The sequence below is a fragment of the Cibotium barometz genome, chromosome 5 (assembly GCF_041138505.1).
Source record: "Cibotium barometz isolate CiBa-2024 chromosome 5, ASM4113850v1, whole genome shotgun sequence".
In the NCBI taxonomy this organism is placed as follows: domain Eukaryota; kingdom Viridiplantae; phylum Streptophyta; class Polypodiopsida; order Cyatheales; family Cibotiaceae; genus Cibotium; species Cibotium barometz.
Genome location: NC_141050.1, coordinates 58,178,239 through 58,190,564, shown reverse-complemented (window position 1 = coordinate 58,190,564; position 12,326 = coordinate 58,178,239). Strand labels below are relative to the sequence as shown.

At 44.3% G+C, this 12,326-nt stretch overlaps 1 protein-coding gene across 8 annotated transcripts in view; it reads right to left on the bottom strand.

Moving 5' to 3' along the window:
* Positions 1-12,326, bottom strand: part of LOC147638690 (putative receptor-like serine/threonine-protein kinase At4g34500) — a 113,213-nt gene that overhangs the window by 59,255 nt on the left and 41,632 nt on the right. For 6 of the 8 annotated variants that reach the window (XR_015265960.1, XM_086798657.1, XM_086798658.1 and 3 more), the window contains exons 3-4: positions 5,153-5,274; positions 3,311-3,420 (exon numbers count right to left, since the gene is read on the bottom strand). Coding sequence is in view for 7 of the 8 variants with exons in the window: in XM_086798657.1 (XP_086654783.1) it covers positions 3,311-3,420; positions 5,153-5,274 (232 nt within the window). In the remaining variant the exon portion in view is untranslated. The remainder of the gene's footprint in view (positions 1-3,310; positions 3,421-5,152; positions 5,275-12,326) is intronic. The other 2 variants (XM_086798659.1, XM_086798656.1) reach the window with 1 other exon arrangement.

The following is a 12,326-nucleotide window of genomic DNA, read 5'->3' as shown; positions in this document are numbered from 1 at the left end:
CCTCAAGTCTTATGCCTGTCATATTTGACCTTCTGGCAAACCAAACATTGGGGTATATAATCATCAATGTCTTTACGCATCTGAGGCCAAAAGAAATACTTCTCCAAGGCTTGCGTAGTGGCAAGAATGCCTCTATGTCCTGCATAAGGCGGTATATGACATTCCTCCAACACTTTGTGCTTGAAGTTTTTATGCACACAAAGGCGGTTGTGCATCATCAAATACCCATCACGTATGAAATAATTTGGGACTAAATTACCCTACTGTAAAATCAGCCCATATATGCTGAAAATCATCATCTGTGGGATAGACATCACGCATATCTGAGAGATCTTGATGATAGGCCACAATAATGGCATGAACTTAGGCCTTTGGGAAAGCACATCAACCACTACATTCTTCTTTCCGGGAGTGTGTAGAATCTAAAAATGAAACATAGAGAGGAAATTTGCCCATTTCATATGCTTTTTGGACAGCTTCGTTTAAGTAAGAAAGTACCGAAGACTTTGGTGATCCGTCTTAACAGTAAATTCAACTCCCAACAAATAATGCTTCCACATCGTGAGAGCATGAATGATTGTTAGAAGCTCTTTCTCATAAACTTGTAAGTGAAGTTCCGTGTGTTGCAACCAACGGCTTCCGTATGCGACAACATGTCCTTCTTAGTTTAATACTGCACCAATACAATCTCCAGAAGCATCACATTCAACAAAGAATGGTTTGTGCAAATCTAGCACACAAAACCGGTCCAGACATGATGGCTTGTTTTAAACCATGAAAAGCCTTCTTTTGTACGTCACCCCACTGAAATACTGCCTTTTTCTTGGTGAGATCATGTAATGGCGAAGAAAATTCAGCAAACTGCTTAATGAAGCGTCGGTAATACGAGCATAATCCCAGAAAACTTTGAATTTCATGTACCATTCGCAACTCTGGCCAATCCTTGATTGCTTGCAATTTGACCGGGTCCATGTGTACGCCTTCCTTTGATACAATGTGACCAAGATAGTGAATTTCTGATAAGAAGAATTCACTCTTATTACCATTAATGTAGAGCTTGTGACTACAAAGCTCTTCGAACACAATAGCCAACTGCTCGCGGTGTTGTTCCTCATCTTTGGAAAACACAATGGATCAAAGAAGGTCCCAGTAAATTGTTTGTGCTTTCTGGAAATCATGTCCATCATCCGAATGAACATGGCCAGTGCGTTGGTAAGTCTAAATGGCACTACTAGGAACTTATAGAGCTTAAACTACATTCGGAAAGCAATTTTATGTACATCCTACGGTGCCACTCGCAGCCGCTCTTGAGATCAATTCAGCTAAAGCAAGTTGCACCTTCCAACTTGTCAAGGATGTCATCAATGCGCAGAATAGGCAATCTGTTCTTTATCATAACCTTATTAAGGGCACAATAATCAACACACATTCTGTATGTTCCATCCTTCTTCTGCACCAATAACACAAGTGAATAATAAGGAGATGACCTGGGTTGTATCAACCCTTTCTCAAGCAAGTCATTTACCTGCGCCATGATCTCTTCTTGCTGGCAAGCACTTACCTTGTATGGAGGCCAGTTGGACGGTGTGCTACAAAGTATGACATCAATACGGTGGTCTTCGGGACGCTCAGGTGGTAATTCACCAGGCAGCGCATCTCGAAAACAATCACTATAGCGATACAAGAACTCTACTCGCTCTCGAGTTAGTTGATCAACATTCACTCTTTCATGCTCAGCACTCTCCCTTACAAAAACCAAGTAAGAACAAGCTGATTTCTTCACTACCATATTGACCTGTACATGGCTAACAATAGGTATGGTACTTCTTGGAGTACCAGCATCTATAACAATCTCTCTACCTCTATGCATGAATGAGATCTTCTTTTCTTTGTATGATTTCTTTGGCTCCATACGAGCATGCCAAGGCATTCCCAGCAAAACATCACAGCCAGTGAGAGGAGCAACCATAAAGCTCTCATGATCAAGATAGCCCTCACCAACTCTTTCATGAGTTTACGCAAACATTAGAGTCACCAACCCTTGCATGAATGCATGAATACAGTAATCAAAGTCACCAACTCTTCTTACTGACTTAGAGTCACCAACTCTAATCACTCATTAAAGTCACCAACTCTTACATGAGTGAATCCATCATGATCCAGGAAATCCTTCCACATGGCACAGATCTCTGGAGGATTGTGACAAAAGCTGTTATATGGCAACTCCCTCATTGAATATACATGACACCCTTGGACCACAACAAAGAAGATTTGTGGTTAACATGTGCCAATGTGAATTATTATAAACTGCCCCAACAATAGTGACTTTTCCACTGTAAAGGAATAAAAGTCCTTATCCAACTAAGTGTATACACCAACTAAAAGTTCTTATCCAACTAAGCGTATCCTACACACGCAATCCACTAGAGTAAGAATGGAATATCTCACGTAGGGTCTGCTCGATGCATTTAGCAGAGATAAATTGCATGAATAAGATGACGCACCATACATTGCATTTTTCTACTCCGGTGTAGATGCAGTGGCACTACCTACTATGGGACTTCCCTACAGCTCAGCAGGTGTGAAGGTACATAGCCCACCTTATTACAATTAAGTAACTAAGTGAACTTCATCACATGAAGTCTCTACTGCTTAGGTGATGGAGACCAGACCAGCCGTCCATTAAAAAAAGACAGCTGAAGACTAGCACTCAAGTTTGAGCACCATTAGCTATGCCCCACAAAGAACCTTTTTAAGTACCCAAGACGAACACTGGAAGATGATCAACAGCCTCACAGCAAAATCACAATTGGTGTGGTAGGTGACGATTAAGCATGAATTGCACTTATTCCATACGCACTTTTCAAGTTTGCCAGGACAAGATCTAAGGTGACTCAAGTGCCACAAGGCATTGATCACGACCTGAGTGGCAATTAATTATTTACCAAGGCCAAGATGGCATGCTTGTGCACTACCAACCACCATTATGTTCCCACCCCCCCCCCCCCTCCTCTCTCTCTCTCTCTCTCCACTTTTTGATATGGGCATTACACAACATTGCAGCACAATGCCTGCTGCAAGCCATATTTTCCTCTTTATTGAAAGATAGAATCATTTTCTTGGAAAAAATATGTTTACTAAAACTACCGTAGTACCAGTGCATATTTTCTCCATGTTCGCATCATACATTGAAAGATGTAATAATTTTTGTCCAGACAAATCCAGATCCACCAACCTCATACATATATGAATAGCAATAAGTTAATCATAGTTTGAGTATAACTGCAGAATAACATGTGAATACAATTACCTTGTCCAGTACCATTTCTTTTGAGGATTACTTCATGCTTATGAACGATAATCACTGAGCAATATGGAGGCAAGTTTCGGATACAATATCGTCCGAGCGAGTGTAGGTACCTGCTTGCACATTATCTTCTTTCTTGCACCATTAACAAGTGAATAGATTGTATATACCAATTGATTAAAATGATACATCCTCTATGCAATACTATGTATTCTACATTCTCCAAAATTATATGATAAATGTAATCAATTGAAAGTTACTACCATCGTATGAAGGCCGTGAAGAAGAAAGTAAACATTTGTTTATTGCACCATTAGAAATTTATACAGCTATATCATCCCTATGCCGAAGTATGTTTGAAGCTTCTCAAACCCCCACTATATAGGCTAAAGCCTTGTTTACATGATTAGCATTAACCTACTGACTGACAAAACAGAGGAATTAATCATGACAAAGTTTATACAGCTATGCCATCCCTATGCCAAGTATGTGTCAAGCATCTTAAAGTCCTGTTAAACTGCTTGCACGTTATCTTCTTCCTTACACTATTAAGAAGTGGAAACTTTATAATTTTTTGAACGTTGTATACTAACCGATTGATTGAAATGATACATCCTCTTTGCAATAGTATGTACCTGCTTCCTCTTATTATATGATAAATGTAATCAATTGAAAGTTACTACCATCATATAAAGGCCGTGAAGAAGAAAGTAAACATTTGTGTGTCGAATCATTAGAATTGACCCACTGACTTACAAAACAAAGGAATTAATCATGTCAAAATTTATACAACTATGCCATCCCTGTGCCGAAGTATGTGTCAAGCTTCTTAGACCCCCACTATATAGGCACATCCTTCTCTAAGCAAATTTCTCCAAAGCTCATGGCTACTCAGCAAACATCAATTTCGTTGTTGGTGTTTTAAGCACGTTCCAACAAGCCCCAGGAGAATCATGGAAAGAAGGTATGCGGGTGTTGGGAACATCCAAGCCACTGAGGGCGGCAGGCCTTGCTCACAACAACATAGGGGCCCGCTGGCAACATAGGTGATGTTGTCCTCCTGGACGTATGTATTATTGCTTGGGGATTAAGTTCACACAAGCAAGACGGAATTTTCATCTCTCATTAGAAATATGTAGGTGGATCTTGGACTTATGCATCATTGTTTGGGGATTGAGGTCTCACAAAAGCCAGATAACATTTTCATCTTCATTAGAAATATGTAGGTGAGATACGTTCTCTAACTCTGTTATTGTGCAATTTGAGTTTTAAAGTTTTGTGCTATGAATGATCCTATTTCTTGTGAGGGTTCTCTTGTATACACCGCACGTTGTTGTATCCTCTTGCAAGTACACAAGTTGCGAAAATTATGGGTGCCCAAAGTGATTGAGCATGCTTTTTGTGAATGCAAGCATCTACTCGGACAACTTTAAGGTAGGCGCCCTATTGTGAATGCTCCCTACTAATGAGCACTTAAAATACAATCAAAATTCTGTAATCCAAATCTAGGCATGAATTGACGTCACCCTTCTAAACATGCATATGTTTTAATAACCTTAGTGAATGTTATGCATGTCACCTGTCCCATGCATGTGTTGTATTATGCATGTGGGTGTTGTACTATGCATGTGTGCATGTCCACCTGAACATGTGTTGAGAGTCATGCATGTCACCTGTCCCATGCATGTGTTGTATTATGCATGTGGGTGTTGTACTATGCATGTGTGCATGTCCACCTGAACATGTGTTGAGAGTCACACTTAGTGTCCAATGCATAACAAGATAAATAGTGTGACCTTGAACTTAAAAGTGAATCGGCAATAAACATTCTAAGTTAAGACTAACCATGAAACAGGAAAAAAGTTGGACTTGCCCAGCACGATAGATGATACTTTTAACTCGCAAGCTACCTTTGCAATTGCATCACAAACATGGCATTCCTTGAGAACCTTCATCGACAAATTTAACTGCAGCAAAAAAGTCGCAACTCCCAAAATTACACAAGAAAATTTCAAAGCCTAGAAAGCTATGCTATCACTGATGTGCACAAACCCATGGCGAAGTCCCAATTTCCAAATATGCATTCTCAAAGAGCATGATAATCAAAGCTTAGGATGATAAACATGACAAGGAACACTAATGAGAACTAGGCTTCAAGACAAAGAAATAAGCAAAAATAAAGCAACCAAATCATTCCAATAATCTAGCTCTTCATGCTGCTCTAGAGCTGTACCCCTTTCTATGGGGCTGATCAACCTGTTTTCAGCACCTATGCCTACCTTCGAACCCGTCCCGGTGATTTGATTGCATGTTCCCTTGCCCAAAGGTGCCTACTGCCCAAAATTATGTCCATTTGCTGATTTTCGGGAATAGTCACAAGCAACATTTCGCCTATTTCGTCGTTTCGACACGTTTCGTTTCGTTTCGTCTCATTTAGTTGTTCTCTTTTGACACTTAGTACAATCAGTTTATTGTACTTTTTAGTCTCATTTAGTTGTTCTCTTTGATGAGACACCAACTTTAGATGTACTCTCAGTTTTGGTCTCATAGGCCACTATGGCCTGTTAGAGACGTTAATATATCATTTCATCTCTGGGCAAAGAGGTGCCTTGTGACTATGTGTAACAGTCCCCAAATTTGACTTCTTGGTTAATTTCACCTAATTTCACACCCAATTGTTGAAATTTCTTACAAGTATTCCATTAGTTTTTCAATTTCTCACTTTCTCCCAATTTATGAACCCCAATTTCATACTTTCAATCTCAATATTTGATACACCGTTACACCCAAATTCAACTTCTTTGTCAATTTCATCTAATTTCACACCCAATTGTTGAATTGTTCCACTAGCTCTTCAATTTCTCACTTTCTTCCAATTCATGAATATCAATTTCATACTTCAGCCTCAACTGCATCTAATTTCTCACTTTCTTCCAATTCATAAATATCAATTATATACTTGAGCCTCAACTGCACTTAATTTCACACCCAATTGTTGGAAATTTCCTACTTTTCCCTAATTTATAAATCCCAATTTCATACTTTCAATCTCAATTGCATCCGATTTCACACCCAATTGTTGAAAATTTCTATGTTGTCCTTGATTTCTCACTTTTCCCCAATTTGTTTGAAACCTCTCCGAGATGATACTAAGTAGCAAATACTCGAAAATACTGAAAAATGTATATTAGGTAGATCCATGTATGCTGATCAGTTGAAGTGTTGCCCTCTCCTTAGATCAAGTATCTCCGCCATGGGGCTGTCTAGAATGGAGAGGTCGTAGAAGTGAGGTAGGCGCCTCCAATGCCGAGCAATAATGGCTCTGATCTCGCGATGGTGAGGATGTCGTGGTCGGGATCCTAGTGGGCGTGGCTGACGAGCATGACATAAGATAACTGCTCTATCAGTGCTGTGCTGACTCCCTAGGAGCGTGGTCGGTGCCCTGATGGCCCAATGGAGGAGGTATCAGGAGGTGTGTGGGCTGGTTGCTGGTGCTGGTGCCAGTGCCGAAGAAATCTGTCAGGGTCCTCTGTCTAGGTAAATCATGGCTCGGCCTCCTGTCTGCCAAGAGGGTCTCTCTGTGTCTCCTGAGCTCAAGTAGAAACAATCCCAGGCATATCTGATCCTCAAACTCCATGACCCTACGTAACGGCCCAAAACCCTCTCCGAAGAGGCAATGTTATCTCCCTCGGATCTCATAATAGACTGTACATCGGCAAACGTAGTGTTCCTCTGTCTCTACCTCCTGGTAGCATAGCTGACTAATGCGGTCATCCAAGATCTGATGCACATATCGCCCTGTCTCAATCCGCAGCTAGTGTGATGAGGTCCGGATCTGTCCAATGGCACAACGTATCCCATGTGATAGGTGTACATCCATGTATGTCGGACGGGTGATAAAATCATCCGGTGAGAGGTGTAGAAAATGGCTCTTGTAATGAGCCATTCTTGTGCCCAAGGGCTCAAGGGGGCTAGTCCATGTCCTCTCTATGTCCACTCTGATGATATCCATCCTGATCACGCGGTTTTGCTCTGAGCGGGTGAGATCCAAAAATGGACAATCCAGACTATACTGAAAGGGTGGTAGTGCCTCTATCCGCAAACCATGTAGGTCAAACCATGATCTCATCTGAGCGTACCAACAATGAGTATCTCCATCCTCTGCCAATTGTATGGATGAGGTCAATGCCAATTGGGAGTACCTCTGCTGAGGGAGCTCCCATAGCCGCTGTAAAAAGGTAACTGCCTGGAATAGGGCCTCGGTTACTACTGGTGGGGCACCCAGCTCAACCCGAACAATCTCATGTGGTACTGATGATTTGCTCTGAATCATGCAGGCAATCATCATAATCAGTGGTCTCTCCATTTGCCTCCATCCCTCATCTGCCCCTCTCTGAGATCTGTGATGTATACTGGGCCCCCAAATTGGAGCTCCGTACAGGAGGGTCGGTGTGACAAGCGTATCAAATAGCCACAATTTGGTGCGTGGCTCTTGAAACTATATGTGTGCACACTGCCTCTCAAGTGCCCCCAAGGCTGCATGCCCTCGAGCTAATCTAGCTACTGCTGCCTCCTTCAGGGAGAAATGCGGTCTTGTGAAAGTAACTCCCAAGTAGACATATGACCTGACGTACTCTACCGGCTCCCCTCGGAAAGTGAACTGAGGCTCTGATCTCGTCACCCATGCCTGTGTGGTGTTAAACACCATAACCTTGGTTTTCCCAAGGTTCACTGTCAGATCTCTATCCGCACAGAAAGCCTGTAATGCATCGAGGTGTCTTTGTAATCCCTCTGGAGAGTCTGAGATTAGAACAATATCATCAGCATATAACAAGATGGGTATCAACACCCTGCCAAGCATGCCCCTGGGCCTCCCAATCTGTCTACATAATCAGAGACCGCATCAATGTACAGTCCAAAGAGGGTGGGCGATACCGGGCATCCCTGCTTCACCCCTATCATGCTGGTCACCCTATCAAATAGTCTGCCTGGAGCTCGGCCTCTCCCTGTCTCATAGACTCATACAAAGCATATATCCCCCACTGCATATCCTCGGGTACCTCAATGTCATGCAATCTATGCATAAGCCTGGCACGTGGTACGGTATCGAAGGCTTTGCGGAAGTCCACAAGGCAGTAGTATATCCTTCTCTTCTGTGCCCTGCCCTCTTCAATAAGTGCCTAAAGTGTCAGTATGTAATCCAAGGTAGTAAATCCTCTCCTAAAGCCAGCCTGTCCATGTGCTCGATGACCATGCCTCTCTGCCCATCGGCTCAACACCGACTCCAATATAGAGCCATATAATTTGGCCAAATGATGACCAATCATGATCGTCCTATAGTTGCCTGGTACCATGGGGTCCCCACTCTTAAAGAGTGGTACAATGATATGCTCTGTCCAGCTTGTCGGGAACCCTCACAAATGGCACGATTAAACACATGTACGATGAGTGGAGCCAAAGTGTCTCGTGCATATGAGAAGTGCTCTCCAACTAGCCCATCATGATCCTGTCCCTTTCCATTTTGTAACCTGTCTATCGCATCTAGCACCATCCGCATAGTAAAAAAGGTGCTGCTAGCCGGTCTAGTTCCCAGTGGAGGGGGGGTGGGGGGCTGTCTTGGTGCATCATATAGCTCTCTAGCATAAGTATGCCATGCCTCAGGTGCAATAATCGGAGTACCAGGCTGTCTCTCCTAAAACATCTTCCATGCCCTCTTGCTGTCCTTCCCCAGGAAGAGTTGGTAGATCTCCTCCTCTAGCTTAGCCAGATAGGCTCGTTTCTTCCTCCGCACAAGGCGCCGAAAGATCATCCTGGCCTGTCTATGTGTGTGAGACCCAATGGCAATCTCACGCTGTAGCTGTGCTCGTGTCTCACGACACTCATCATCATACCAACTGTTCTGTGGGGCAGTGTTGCGGGGGTGGGTGGAAGGGATCATAGTGCAGGGAAACGCATATGAGGCGGATGCATGTAGTACACCTGCCAATCCTCTCGTGATCTTGTCCAGAGGGCTATGCGGGTCTAAAGCGAACAAGCCATCAGATACTGCATCTCCATAAACCCCAACTGTCTCACGTGTAAACTCATATCTCGGGTACCTAGGTAGATGAGTGGCTGGCCCATCTCTCGGGGATCTACCTACTAGAATGAAACTCAGGTATGCATGATCAGCTACTATGCCAATGGACCTACTGGAAATCGTGAAACCCTGCACATCAGGTATCAATGAAGGAGATCCCACCAAGTAGTCCACTGTGCTCGCTCCCCCTTTAGAGTTCCAGTGTGTGAGAGCATCTGATCCTTGCCATCTCGATAAGCCATTGTATATGACCAACCCATGTGCACTCCTGAGTGTGAGAAAATGCCTGCCATAATCTGTAATCTCCCCCTCATCCTGTGCTGATCTCTGCAACCCTACATCCTCTGTCGTGATCTCCCGGTACATAGCCTCTTGAGTATCATACAACTCTGTCTGCTCTGTGCCTGTACGTGCATTAAAGTCTCCCAATAGTAATGTCTCCCATGCCGGCAAACCTCATGATATCATCATATAGTGGTATATAGGGCGACTCTCCTGATGATGCAAACCTGGAGTGGGTTGGGGGAAAGTAGCATACCGCCACATATAGCTCGCGGAGCCCCTCTCTGCATATTCCGACCCACATGTACCTCGCATCTGCATCTCTATGTACCACATGTATTTTGTCACGAAGCTCCTCCGTGTAAAGTATTGCCACTCCTCCAGATCCTCTAGTACCTCCCATTGTGCGTGGCTGAGGGCGGAAAACTGATTCTCATCTATAACCCCGGACGTCAGGAAGCCTCTTGTTTGTGCACTGATGGGTCTCCGTATACATAGCAATATCACTGTGTTTGAAAGTATCCTCAAAGTATCCTGCATCTGTTCTAAGGGCTCCGTTGCAATTCCACACCGTGAATCGCAAGGTCTCATAGGCGGCGCACTGTCAAGCGGGCCTCCTCTCCGTAATGATGACTCGGCCATCTTTGTACACCGCCCATTTCCCCTCTTTCCTTGCCTCAAGCACACGCAGCATGTATTCCTTCCAGTGTGCTATCTGTGCCAGTGTAAGGTCCTCATCCAAATAAATCTTTTCCCCCTTAAGGGCCATCCTTTTGGAGAGGAAGGCCTTCTTCTTCTCCAAGTCACCAAACCTGATGATCAATATCTTCGCCTTGGTTTCATCTCTGCCTACTCGCCATGCTCCGGTAATGGGTACATCAGTGGCTCCGATTTTTGTTGCAAGAGCTTTTGCATCCTCTTGGGGATTTCCCTTATCTTCCCACCCAACTACACGTACATGTAAGGCACGTGCCCATCTCTTGGCTTCCTCTTCCAATGTAGCATTCATCACCTCTACTTTATTGACTGGTGTATCCTTCTGTTTTTTTACTACTTCAATCCATGGGTTGACTTCCTCAATTTGTTTCTTTGTGGCACTGGCAATTTCAGCCCATGAATGCATTTCCTTCTCACCTGCAGCCACTTTTGCCTTACATGATTCCAAAGTGTTTTGCATTTCTGTGATGTCTTTTTCGCGGTCAGCCATACATGTCTTCAAAGTGCCTTCGTACGATGCAACTGTTGTGCCAATCTCTAGGAGCATGTCATCCTTCAATTTCTGCATCTCTTTTTTCATTTCCATGTGCATCAAGGCTTGGGCTAATTCCATCTCAACCCGTACTTGGGCTTGCATTTCTCCCTTCAATTGGACATATATCTCTTCCTTCAGTGTTTCGTATATCACTTTCCTTTGGGCATGCATCTGCTCGGTCCATTCCTTTTCAAGCTCCTGTCGCATGGTGTTCATCTCTGTCCTTATGTGAAGCTGTAGCTCCTCATAAAGGGCCTCATCTCATCGGGCCATCTTCGTAATCCTTCGTGAGCCAGGGGACATGATTCCTTCCCTCAATCTTCTGCGGTAGGCATTTGGTGCCTTCGTGGGAGAAGGTGGCCATTGAGCCACCTCAACAGAGGCCACACCTCTCCCATAAGTGGAGAGGGTGTCCATTTAGCTGCCCACACTCTTTTAAAGAGTGCCTGATTTATGAGAGCCTAGCCAACCACCACCAATAAGTGCCTAAACTCACTGATAACCTGTCCACCCATGCTTTAATGAAGTAAGGATGCCCAAACTCACGTATGAGTTGTCCAGCCTTACTTTAATGAAGTGTAGAGCTGCAAAACAACAAAGTGAGCTATAACTCTAGCAAGCTTAGACAAAGGGTTTAGAGTCACACCTACCACCTCCCTATAATCCACAAGCGAGATCAAAATATAGATTCTCGCACACGGCCCCGACCCATAAACTTGTCACCTTCATCCCACACTTGGACAACACATAGACATATCTAAACAAGAAGGTGTAGGACCTAGAGTGGAATCTGGTCCCGTGTGACCCCAGTCCAAGACGAGTCAGCCAAGGTTCCACTCTACACGTCCAAGGTCAAGTGTGCATCGTCCTGCACATGAAGCAGTGCTAGTCCGTATTGTGAGTCTCCCTCTGGAATGATGTCTGTATCTGGTTTGCAACTGGATACCAGACGTCTGTAGATGCATGTAGGTTTGCATGTAGAGAAGGGGCCAGCTCATAGGGCTACCCCAGAACAGAGCCTAAGGCTCCTATTGTGGGCATGGGGCAGCTTATAGCCACCCCAAGGGGCAAGGAGGGCCCCATGCTGTGCCCACCAGCTCTAACATGGGCTAGGCAGGCTGTCGGCCAGCCCTAGGGGCCCTCGCCAGACAGCCAACAGGGCCCAGGGCCCTGCCCAGCCAGTCGGCTGTGTGGGGCAGCCCCACACTAATTGTGCGATTGGCTGCCCAGCAGCCTGGACACCCGGCTAGGCCATGCGCAAGGCTGGCCAGTCTTTATGGTGTGAAACAATGACTTATAAACAGCATTCAATGCTATCAAATCAAGTTGTGGAGATTTTCAGCAGGCCGACTCCTGTTGGGGCAGCCGACCAGCCATCTGAGAGGGTATAAAAAGCCCAGCAATAA